Below are 12709 nucleotides of genomic sequence, written 5' to 3'. Positions count from 1 at the left end.
TACTATGCACGGTAAGCGTGCTTTCAAAGTAGCATCATCAACCACTGTGATTAATTCATACTTCCTTATTTTACTTTTTGGCAATTACTTCGTAAGGAAATTATTGTAGTTCGTTACTTTGAAACTCATTTTATGAGAAATGTGCGAGAATGTCATACAATGTTTGAGCGACCATCCTTGAATATCTATCATTCTCAAAGCTGACGTTTTCCTAAGCGCTCTATGGTAGATACTGTACAGTACCTATGGCTAGTCATACGACTTGTCGAACGTTCAATTATCATGTAATATCAGCTCTAAATCCTCCTTACCGGGGACGTGCTGAATATCATTATTCAATATAGAATATTTCCCATCCAAGATTGACTCATTCAATGGCGTTGACCTAAAATATTATGGAACATAATTTTAACAGCTTTTAGCACGGGCAGTTGCAAGAGTCAAATAGATTTTACCGAATTAATTAAGGTGCATTCAAGATCTGCTTTATTGTGCAGTCTTTTCCCCTTGCATTTTATATATAAACAATTTGTCCCTTCCTAATGAAGAAAGGAGGAAAGCAAGATAAGCCTCAAACTCGCCTTTTTCTCCATGAGGAACGGTAGTTGCCTCGGGAACATAGCTGAAAGTGAGTTTCTCTCTCCTGCTTCTTACCGATTTATCTTCTTCCATCTTTATGTAAGAAGGTTAACAACTTATGTTATCATCAAACTTTCCTCTCATATGTTACAATACTGACAGGACCTGAAGTATCATCAGTTTTGAATGGTTTGATGTTTTCGTAGAGATCAAGGTCATCTGAACCAGAATCGACCGGCATGCGGTAATTCCAGCTTCAATGGTGTGGGAAAACTCAATCATTTCGGAAAGCGAATATTGAAAACAAGGACAAAAAAAGAACATCCCTCTTCTCGGTGACGCATAGACTAAAAACAATATAATTCATTTACGGGGGTGGTACCAAACAAATCGGGATTGCTAAATTTTCTCAAAAACTTAGCGATATCAAAAAACTCGATTTCCAACATTTTTTGACATAGTCACCGTGCACAACAATCCCCTTATGCACCTTCTTCATCCAGCTTTCAAAAACATGTTGGAGGCCTAATTTTGAGTCTTTGCAAACTTGCTCAAAAAGATATATTAATCATTTTCATTGTTGGCTTGAACCAGAGTAGCAATTTGAGTGAGAATTTTAAGCATGTATGGGGATGGAACACATGTTCCATTCCTTATTTACCACTTAACCCACATTACCAAAGAACGCAGTCTTACTTTAATAAAGAGATTTGGGATTATTTCTCGCACTTTTTGTACGTTAAGGCTGTACGCCACCACAAGCAAACTTACTCCTCATGGTTTGCTGGTCTCGAAACGCGATCCCCTGGGTGATATTAGTTTTTCTGACGAAAAATTCAACTTGCAAGCACCGTGAACAAGAATGTACTCAATCGTTTTGATTCATACGCTCGTCTGATAAGCAGATCTGCTCATGGAAATTGTGCAATGTTTCATTTACTGAAAAGCGTAGAATGATACATTTCTTAAGTAGAGTGTAGCAGAACGGTCTTAAAGGCAAGGCGAATAATAACGTAAGACTTTTTTCTCATGGTGGCATGGGTTCATACTACCGTTCATACCTCGTGATCTGAAGGTAATCTCACCTGACAGCCCTGAATGTTGATTTATGTTCTATTATCAATACTACTTGAGCTTTTGTTATGAAAATGAAGATAAGGAAACTAAAAAAGATACACGTAAGGGATGTGTTTCGAAGGTAAGCCAGATCATTGTGGGTCTGGGAACGAAAAAGTTCCATTAGCAGAATCACAAGGAGATAGCAAAATGGAAAGTCTAGACTGCAGCTATGATAGAGGAGTCTTCGCCTATTACAACTACTTTCATTTGTTTGCAATTGCTCGAGCGTATAATGCAAAGCTTTTTATTATTGGATCGAATGACCTTTTGGTCGTAATTTCGGTTTCCATTTCAGCTTTCTTTATAGAAAATATGTTTAAATTAGTGCGTGGTGCTATAACGAAATATTACCACTCCTTGCATTGGTTTGGCGTAGCCTTCATTGTTCAAGACTTTAGCTTTCTTAGGTGTCATAAGCCGCATTCATTGTAGTCGACCTCTGCTTGTCCACTTTCTCAAAGAGAACATTCGACATACGATCGTATTCGCTTAGAATGCAGTGTTTATTAACCTCAAGTTGCCAAATTTTCAATTAGTAAAACAAGGCCTGTTTATAATACGATTCATTCATTAACTGCCTCTCTTCAAGACTTTGTGGTTTTGTAGGCTTCAAACACACCCCAAAGGTAGATTCCAGACACCAACAGGACCAGGAAAATGAAATGCCCAGTACGGAATGGACCAACCTGTTGCTCTAGCTAGCCTCCATGAGGAGGGACATAAATGGCACTTCGGAGGAGGCGAGTCTCTGTTTTCAAAGTTTTCAGTCGTTATTTCAGTCTTGCTCTTATGCACAAACCAACGTGCCGTAATTGCAGACTTGTCTTGATCAGGAGAATGAGGGCTAGGGTTGGCGAGTCTGTGTTTCGCTTTCTTCAAAAGAAAACATGCCATCCAGACTTGCCCAATTCTATTGGAGAGGAAAGGGGTTAAGGGAACTTACTTACGTTCGTCGCTCCTAGTCTCCTTTCGATTCATGGTGGTTATTTTGTGAGCTAGTGCAAATGGGAAAGAGTTCGCGTAGTTCCAGAAAATGATTTAGTCTCCATTTCATTTGTCGGTGTGCCCAGAATAGCCTAATAATTCCCGGAATGATCTTCATCTCAGGTGGGCTCCAAGTAGTAAGGTTCGATTAAAGTTCCATAACTTCAAAGTGATCCATTCGACGGTGGGGTTCGGGGGAAAATTGGACTCACCACGTGTTTGGATGAAGGTATAAAGACCCTTTGCCAATCCAACTCTTTTTTATGTTCGCGGGCAATATTTCATTTTTATGAGCTTCTGCCAAAGGATGTGTTTGTGTGCCAGAGCTCTCAGCGTATGGGTGGCACCAGACGCGCTAAAACCACCTTGGAACATCGAGGAAGAAAACCCCAAATTACCTTCAGCCTTTACAAGATAAAAGAATTTCCACTCACAGACATAAAACCCTTATGCTTAAGCCCTGGTGAACTGTTCTGCCTCTCTCGAAATACGCAATTAGGGGTTCAAAGTCTGTGGTTCGAGTAGTGAAGGAAATTCAATTTACCTAGGTTATTGATAAAAGACCCGTCCATACTTATCCCCTCAATTCCCTCAAAGTAAAAAAAAGGTAACGAAATTGGTCTCTTTTGCGTGCGTCGGTTTACATTTTCAATGTTCATCTCTATTTTTTTTCAAAATCCCAATGCATTTGTTCTAGATTCACTTGCTTCAAAAAGAGGGGTGAGTGGGACACATTTGTGTCCTCCTCAAACCATGCTCGCCCTTGATAGGAGCGAACTTAACGCACACAAAACGAGTCAAATGATGTGACCCATGAATTGGATCGGGTCTTGTCTCAAAGCTCAGGACAACTGGATTGATTGAGGATCGCTGAAGGTACCCAGACGTTGATGTGCATCCAAGGCTCGAACAGCAAAATGATACTTATGGCCTTTTTGGAACTGGGTTAGGGTACAAGCCATGGGCAAAGGTAGAGCCCTGACATCCCCAACCTTCTTCCACAGACTGGATGAAGGCGCTGCGTTGCCTTCTTGGTAGGCAAATATCTGGTAAAATGTGATATCCGCGTGGATCGTGGGCACAAGGTCCACGTTCCATGACAAAACTATGCCTAAAGAGAGAAGGAAGAGAAGAAAAAGACACTCAGATCAATGACGTCAAAAAGCTGTGTTTGGCCTTCATTCTGCCGTTTTACAATTCACTGAACTACGACTCGTTTGGGCGAGAAGGACTCCGCGCCTCAACTAAACCTGGTCAATCTTGGAATACTTCGGATTCTGGTATGAATTTTCTTTTCCTGGCCCCTTCGTCTCTCGACGTCGAAGGTCAAAAGTTAACGATTCAAGTCCTCCCGACGGATCCTAACAAGGTCTTGAAGACGGCCATAAGAAGCCCCTCATTCGACGCTAATGGGCTCAATCTTTAAGACGAGCGACCAGGTTTTCTAATTTCCTGATGATAGATCATGAAGTGCTGACCTCCTGTTATAAGTTGTTATAAGACATAAATGAGAGGATTCTCCTCGAGCGACGACAAGAGGCTTTTTTAGGTTCTAAGAATTGGAACCATGAATTGGAGCCAAGGGTGAGACGGGCCCAACAAGATAACTATTGATGAAATTATCGGAATGACGATGCCTTAGGAATGCCACTTGTGCTTGAAGTTGAGTGCAGAAAACGAGTCCTATCGCCAATAAACACTCCACAAGAATTTTTAGCACATCAATGCACACAGTCGACGAGACGAGCGAGGAAGAGGAGCAGGAGGAGAGGAAAACTTTCGAGACCTTTCTGTCCGCATTTATCCACCCTTGAGGAACGAAGAACGGAGTCCACTTTTTCCTCCAAGGACTTGGTGAAGAACATTCACGTTTCTCTCCTTCCTTCATTCAATGGATTCCAATGGTTCGATTTGAAGCTTCGGGCCTCTTCAAGGCTGTAAATCTTTCAAGTGGGGTTTGTACTCTTGCAAAAGAATGTTTTGAAACAACTCGTTGACGAAAACCCATTGGTTTGGCTTTCTCATACATATCAATATTGCAGTTGCGACAACTTTCATTGGTATGACCAACAAAAAAGTCACTGGAAAGCTATTGGCAAACTTGTGCTTGGGTGAGTTGCAATTTGAGCCAAGTCACCCCACACAATTGAGTCGACAAGAACTTTCTACTTAAAAGGGGGATTGCAACTTAATTAATTTGCCCGCCCTGTGCGTGATCCTAAAGTGGAGGAGAAAGAAGAGACATGCCGTGAGAAGCAAGCTGATTTGGAGTCCCTATATTTTCCGTTTCCAAGCAAACCATCGCGTATTGGAGATTTCATTATCATGGATTATGACCACCAGTTGTTCCAATTGGCTCAGAACTTGCTTCCAAGTGGAACGGAAGTATTTAATTGCCTTCCAAGAATCAAGTTTCCGAATCCGGGAAGGCCAAAAGAGCACCCAATCATGTTCTCCAGGATTCAAACATTCTATAAATGTGGCGTATAAATCCATTCTCGGTGGGTTTATGACTTTCCAAATCTCCAAATGCTCAATCTTGAATTGCTTCAACGGTTTCATCGAGCTAATTGCCAATGCATTCATGAAGGCTGACAAAGGGCAATCATTGCTTTGACGTCATTAGGGGGGCTCAATCGTCTGGATGTTGTACGAAGAACAATCGCACTAAGAATGGGATGAATTCTGAAGGATGCCAATAGATTCTCTTCTTTTGATCTTCCTTCCAAGCGAATAGCTTATGTACGGGGCCAAATCAGCGTCATGTTTCAACTCGTTTTCTAGGCCTTTGGCATAAACAAGACGTTTGACGTGGTGAAACCTCGGGGCCAAAGAAAAATAGACCAACAGACAAAGGTCGGATAGGATCGTTAGTCAACAGATAAGGGTTAACATGTTCTTAAATTTCAATTTGAAGCCATCGTTAAAGAATCGCCAGCGCGCGTGGACTTTTGCCAGTTAGAAGTTGGTAGCAGGCGCCCCCATACCGAATTCGATACAAGTTGCTGAGCACGCACGCTGGAGGCGATGATTGATATTCTTTTTATACCTTTGGCCCTGGTATTGGGCATATTTTCAAATGATGGAAATAATCTTTATTGCGACTCTCGCTCGTGTCAATCCGTAAGATGTATAAAAGTGCATGCCTATATGGCCATCGTATCCAGAGAACGAAAACTTACATTATTGTTGAATTCAATGATAGATTTCGACGACTCTTGCTCAGTCGCTTTTGAAGCGTTCGCATGACCTTTTTACACTCAGCTTACATCAAGCTGCTCATGGAGATGATGAGCTATGCCTAAAAGGGTTGAGGGTTTAGAGGATATTGGCTTATGCTAATGTCAGCAAAGACATGGCTGACCCAAAGTCCCAAATGGATAAAAAGATGGAAGCATTGATTGACGTTGTGAAGACTTTTTGGAAAAGGGCAGGTGGGCCAGTGTGGAGAAGATCTTTTAAGGACTTTCAGGTGCCTGATGGAATTTTCAGATGAGTGCTTACAGGAGGTTTTTGGCCCTGCAAAACGGATTGCAAGATGGGTCCTGATTTTCAAAGCAGCTTTTTGAAGAACAAGGAAAGGGTGGGATCCAATGCCATATGTGTAATGTGCATTTTTGTTGGCCAATCTTGAGAATGTCTCTCTGTATTCCATTGTTACAATGGATGAGACCAATGTGGCTTTCCATACTTCTCCGGATCAAGCAACTCAGCCAGCCAGGAACTGATTGGGGCGCTGTGAATCACCTTTTTACTTTCGTGTCTTGTGACCAAGCAAGGGTTGGCTCTAATGGCTTGCTGTTTTATCAAGGATTTACCAAAAGTGGTCCATTGTCTTGGCCAAAATTACAGAAAAATACCAATTATTCCTGCCCGACATGCTCACCCGCTACTTCCGCATTTGATTAGGGGGCGCCTCGTAGTTGCAAAATAGCATTTAACTAATGAGCAGAGCCCTCTACAACCTTTCCGAGTCAGTTTGGCAAAACGGACAATTTCTTTTCCCAAAGATAAGGACTTCGGGGAAACTAACGAAAGGATTCCCCACAAGTTTGTGAAGGTTGATTGAAAATTACGACACTTGTGGTCAAGGGTACACGAAATAATAAACAACGCCTATTGGTCGTGCTTCCCTCAGGAACATAAATCTTCACTTTGCATTAACTTTGATCAAGTATGAACATCTCTTTTTGTAATTCAATTCTGCTTAGGATCCCCCTCTTCGACTTCTCTGGGCATTTGTAGCTCTCTTTCGGGTTTTTAGAGAAGTACGAGTAGCTCAGGAAGTGCATCATTAAGACTCCTCCTGCGTAAGTACATCGACGTTCGCTTCAAGTTGTTCTCATCACAATTGTGGGAACCGTCACCCATATTACTGAATTTCGTCGCATTGATTTCAAATATTATTTTGTCACAAAACCTAGAATTGGTTAGAAGTTCGGCTACTAATTTGCAGTTTCACATGCATCCTTTCTAGTACTAGCTAGTAGTGAGAAACTTAATCAATAAGATTGGCCTAAGCTTGAAAAGATTCCGAATTTCTCACCTGACTTTAATTTGGAGATCTTAAGTGAGGGCTTGGGAGGAATTGCCTTTGCACCCGTTTGGGTTTGCAGCTTGTGCTGAGACAGCGGTAAAGCTGGAAGTGGTGCCGGATGTCCATTCAAGCTAAAAAGCGACGGGGGCTGATTACCCAAAGGTCTACTATTCATCGACGTCCCATTTTGCGACGTGGGCCGTGAGGCTTGCGGATTTTGCAAGCGATTAAACGGCACCACCCGGAGGGGTTTATTAACCGGGGCCTGAGGACTTGGCTTTTCATCCTCATCTGAGAGATCAACTACATCAATAACGTCATTCGATGCTTTCGGCGCGCTCGTTGGAGGTCTCTGTGGAATTGGCGCTTGAGATACAGTGGTTGGGGTCACCTGACTGGAGACCACGACCTTGTTAGGTTGAGACGAAACAGGGTGTAGCAATGACTTTGGAGCCACGGCTGTGCCGATTGCGGTCTTGGATTTGGGGCCAGGATTGGAGGAACCTATCATTGGTACTTTTCTTAATGTTAGGATGTTAGAGCCACCTGTTGCTTGGGGAAGAGGATAACGCATCGGAACTTTTGGATTGGAAACCCCGGGTGCGATGGCGAGGTTGTTAGTTACTCGCGGCATGACTGAAGATGTGCTTTGATGCGTCTTTTTCGTTGTTCCCATCTGCTTCAAAGGCGACATATTAATCACGCTAGTTGGGGCCCCATTAATAGATAAACGCTTCCGATCACCCACAACCTGAATGAGAGAGTTTACGTTGCCATTGAAGCATTAGAATTATGAATTGCGAGTAAAGAGCGCATTTAAGTATACCTGTAGCCCGACAGATCTGGTAATTTTGATTGGAGTAAACTTGTCTTGCGGTCGATTTTTAACATCTGTGATGTACTTCCGCATCACTGTGTTAAGATCTTGACACTGTTTTTGTAGAGCTGTGGCTTTGCGTTTCCACAGCTCCAGATTCTCGTCGTAGGAGTCACACTTCTGACGAAGCTTACCGATCTCTGACCGGCCAGAAAGGACCTCAACCATGATTTCCGTGACCAAATCCTCGATTTCCTAAAAAATAATTGGAAGGGACGATAACCCAACGGAACAACCAAGCATAGAATCACGCAACCTTCTACACCGCCCTTTTATTCACTTTTTTTTTTCTTCTTCCCTCTGCAGAGTTCATCTGCGAGCCTTCGGTTTCAAGAAATCGAGCAAACTCGAAAGCTACAGATGACCAATTTCTGATGCAAGGGACTGTTTGAATGTCCCTTATCTTAAGTCTCGAAGGCTAAAAATTTAAACATGCCTAAGAATATGATATTCCACACATGTGAAGTAAAGGCACTTGTAAATTTCCAATGCATCACTTTAAAAGTGATAATTTCGCGAGCTTATCAGGGATAGATAAAAAACGAAGTCAATAGAAATTTAAAAAAAAATTGAGTAAACCTGCTGAACCAATCAGGGGTTTGGATGACGTCGGCTAACAGCTGCATGTTGCAGCAGCATACCATCGACTAACAAACTAAAATTGTGGAAAGCGCCTTTTTTTACAAGTGCAATTACAAGTTTAATTTTCATCTGTGCCAAGTTTCAGATGTGATCATTTCAGGCTATCAGTACTAAATCGCAAAACACCAGAATAAACATACTTTTGAGGGCGTAGTAGCCAAAAGGTCACTGAAAAGGTCGCCACTCTTACAAATTACATACGCCTACAAACGTATATTTTGCGAGGAGAGGAGCGTTCTGAATAACCGAGAACGAAGATAGAACAACCAACAGTTGGTGTGAACTCAGTCCAACCATTAAATGACCAACTTGTCTACATCAATTCATTGAAAGTTTCAAGTGCCTAAAACATAGGCAGATCGAAATGACAAAAAAACAAAACTGCTTGATCTATTTTTACAATTTTACAAGTGTAACATATTAAAGTCCAAAAGCAGCTGATTCAAGGTTCTACGCGGTTTTCGTTGTAAGACCCAGCTGAACTGCCTGTATCGCTCACCCACACCTTGTCTGTGGGCTTGGAGCGAGCAGCCCTTCGTTTGGAGAAGGAACGACAGTACTTTTATGAAGGAAAAAGAGCTGAACATGGCCAGAAGATGAAGAAGCGACGCAAGCGCCCTCTGGTTGTATTGAATAAATGCGATTTTCGAGAATAATTCATGGTCTTGGAAAGTTTGGAATGAGCTGAAAAATTGTAGTTTGAAAAAACCTATGTTAGTGCCGAGTCTCAAGACCGGAAAACCGTTGATTCGGGCGAAAAAGCGAAAAAATGATTTCGGTCAATCAGGGTGGCCATCAGCGTGAGCAAGTGTGTGGAAGCTAGTAACAGATGATTGACCTTTTTCGAAGAATTATTCATATCGTTCGGACAGTATTTTAACAACATCGAGCTTTCACTTTGTGAGCGCCAAGTAATGAATGGATGCATGAAAAGCAACGAAAGGCGTTATCTTGCAAATGATCACAAGAATATTTTCCGGTCACCCTTAGGCAAAAATCGATAAGTTATAAAAAATAAGTTGTAAGTTCATTACCATTCCATCCAAAAGATTGATAGCTTGGTAACGGGTCAGAGTGGCATGACACTGTCAGAAATCACGGAACAATATTTTGTAATTACTTTTCCTAACATAACTCAGTATTTCATCTATGAAATTGTCATTCATCGACGACCTTCCGCTCAAAAAAATTAGCCTTGAGAAATATTGTGAAAACCAAAAATATCCGACAGTGGTTGAACTGCATTGATTCTTACCGGTCTAGACATTCGCTTCACAACCTTCTGGAGTTTTCTGGCTGCTTTAGCGGATGTTTCGTCGTCACCATTTTGATGAGTTGAGGGCTCGTCTGATTCGCCGATTTTGACTTTCTTTGCCGGCACTATTGTCTCATCTAATTCCGAATCTAGTGCTAAAATATCAAAGTTGGGAGATCGAAAGCAAGAAGAATGAGTTTGAAGCCTTACCTCTGGGTCTTTTGGTGGGGGACTCGTCGTCTAATAGTTTACGATTGGATTGGGCAATTCCATGAAGAGCATCTAATGCATCATCCAAGAAAGTGATTCCATTCGAAGCTTTGCCATCGGATTCATCTTTGGTTTGCGCTTGCGGTTGATTGCTTGTAGGGCTGGAAACATCCCGATCTTTTTTAGTCCGAGAGTCGTCCTTGTCTTCTTTTGTAAGAGTCGACGGTTTTTTGTTTGTTGCCAAGTCGGCAGTCTCCTCGACAATGGGTGAAACGTCCATGGGCTCAATTTTTCCATTGTCAATAGTTTTACTAATTTCATCAGCAACGGCTACATGGGTGTCATTCTGGCCATTTTTAACGGGATCAGATGATTCTTTAATTTCGGAGTCTTCACTATGGAGTACGACTTTCTCTTCCAAGAGCTTCGATCCGGTTGTGCTAATTTCAGCCACCTTATGTGGTTTGGACTCGCTCGACCTGTCCGGCTTGTCAGCATCAGATAGTTCAATACAGTCCTCGTCCAATTTAGTGGCACAATATTCTGAGCTCAAGTATGGAGGATCTTTGGAACTTGATTCATGTTCTGTAGGCGTGGTCTCCAAGGATTCCTCATTGGTAGCGGGAATACTTGAATCTCGAACAATAGGATTGCTGATTGATTGCGATTCTAAGTGTGGACTCACTTTGGCAATATCTTTAAGTGTACCTACGGCATTGGGGGATGTTTCAATTGATTGAGTCTCTGTCGTAGGTTTAGACCTTGTCTCAGGAGAGGACTCTTTTTCAGCGTGGATTGGCGTATCCACTACGGCTGACCCATCCTTGCTTTTTCCCCCAAGTTCAACAACGGCACTCTTGTCAAATTCCGAGTTGGATGGCTTGTTTTTGGTGGTCTCTTCAGAGTTCAGTACTTCAGTTGTGTTAAGCGAGGTCAAATCCGATGTTTCACCCAAATCAGCCTCTGCAGCGATGAAATCAGAGGTCATTTCGTCATCCTCCTCCTCAAGCAATTGGGAAGTAGTCGCCTCATCCAAATCCATGGCCGGTTGCGGGCTTTGTGAATCCTCAAGGAGCAACATGGCCGCTTCGTTTTCCTCCTCCTCTACATTCGGTGGAGGTCGGGCCTCTGTGTTCCTGGTCTCATCCTTCGAGTCGGAATCGCTATCGACCAATTCAGAGACCTCTTTCAACAAACTATCAACATCCTGATCTTCGTCATCATCCTCTTCATCTACATCATCTTCGTCATCTTCTTCGTCTCCTTCATCATGATCATCAGCTTCTCCCATATTAATTGTTTTGCTGCCGCTCTCTAACTTGGATCCATCCTGGATTCCCGTGCTTTCCTCGTCAGTATTCCCATTATTATCAAAGTCATTGTTTGTGTTTGGAGAATCTTCCAAATGATCTTGGTTCGAGTTCCCTGAAACACCATTTCCCTCCGGAGATTTTTCCCGACTTGAGAGATTGGATTGAAATTCTTCTTGATCCAAAGGACAACCATCCAATTTTTCAAGCTCCAAATCCAGATTGCTCTCAAAATCGTCTTTGACGGGTGAGGCAACCGCTGGTGAAGCCATTGCTACGTCTACAGGCTGAATCTGTTTCATTCCTGTTGATTGATCATGAACCTACAGAAATGGAGACGATGGGGGTAGAAACTTTCGCGGATTGTTATCTTTTTTCCATCGTGTCAAACATTTTCTTTATCATGAGCTACAGATGGATGCAATAGCTTGCAATTTCGTCCCTAGTACAAAGACACACGGCCAATCGAAATAAGGATAAAATATATTCGACAAGATTTAGAATGGTGACTCGTCATAAGCTGAAATTACATCTGGCAATTTCTTTTCTTTCAGATAATGAGCAATTGCCTCGCTATCTCATGCCCATGGCAATAATATGCGTAATGCATGCAAGAATTTTTTGACTAAAATGTACACCGTTTTAAATCGTTTCAGAATACGTTTTACTCTTGTTTTTGTCTCTACAGTTGCAATTTTTAGGTCTTCCTAAAACGATTCTTTCTATTCCTCTCGGGCAAGCCGTTTTTTTATGTACATATAATATGGAATCAAGAATCCAGGCCCAACTTTATCCTGACAACCAAACAATCATAAATGAAAAAAAAAGAAAATTAAAATGTAGAGGCAAAATGATCTTACTCTCAGTCTGAATAATGCCAAGTGTTGTTGTGGAACAAAGGGAACTCACCAATGGTTGATGTTCTGATTCAGGAGCACTAACACTTGTAATTCATCCTTACTAGCACGATTTAATAAACGAACACAGCCAGTATTCATCAGCAGACTAAACCCGGTTGATTCCCTGTCCCTAGCACAACCACAACTCAAATGCGTACACTCACACACTCCAAGAAGAGCTTAGGGAACAGCAATTTCTCGCCGCATCGATGTTCCTGCACTCCCAACTCAGCTCCGTAGAAGAACAGAGTACTAAAGAGAAAGATAGAAGTGCTAGTGTTAGAGTGGCTAGGCAAG

At 42.1% G+C, this 12709-nt stretch overlaps 1 protein-coding gene across 1 annotated transcript; it reads right to left on the bottom strand.

The window, feature by feature from the left end:
- Positions 1-3304: 3304 nt before the first annotated feature.
- On the bottom strand, positions 3305-12394 carry LOC131880598 (activating transcription factor 7-interacting protein 1-like). The gene is made up of 6 exons (XM_059227636.1): positions 12374-12394; positions 10204-11836; positions 9994-10148; positions 8046-8291; positions 7229-7970; positions 3305-3793 (listed from the first exon to the last, which is right to left on the bottom strand). Exons 2-6 carry the CDS (start codon positions 11813-11815, stop codon positions 3525-3527), a joined length of 3024 nt encoding a protein of 1007 aa, XP_059083619.1. The 5' UTR covers positions 11816-11836; positions 12374-12394; the 3' UTR covers positions 3305-3524.
- Between the last annotated feature and the right edge of the window lie 315 nt (positions 12395-12709).

The sequence above is a fragment of the Tigriopus californicus genome, chromosome 1 (assembly GCF_007210705.1).
Source record: "Tigriopus californicus strain San Diego chromosome 1, Tcal_SD_v2.1, whole genome shotgun sequence".
In the NCBI taxonomy this organism is placed as follows: Eukaryota; Metazoa; Arthropoda; class Copepoda; order Harpacticoida; family Harpacticidae; genus Tigriopus; species Tigriopus californicus.
This window is presented reverse-complemented; position numbering and strand designations above follow the sequence as displayed.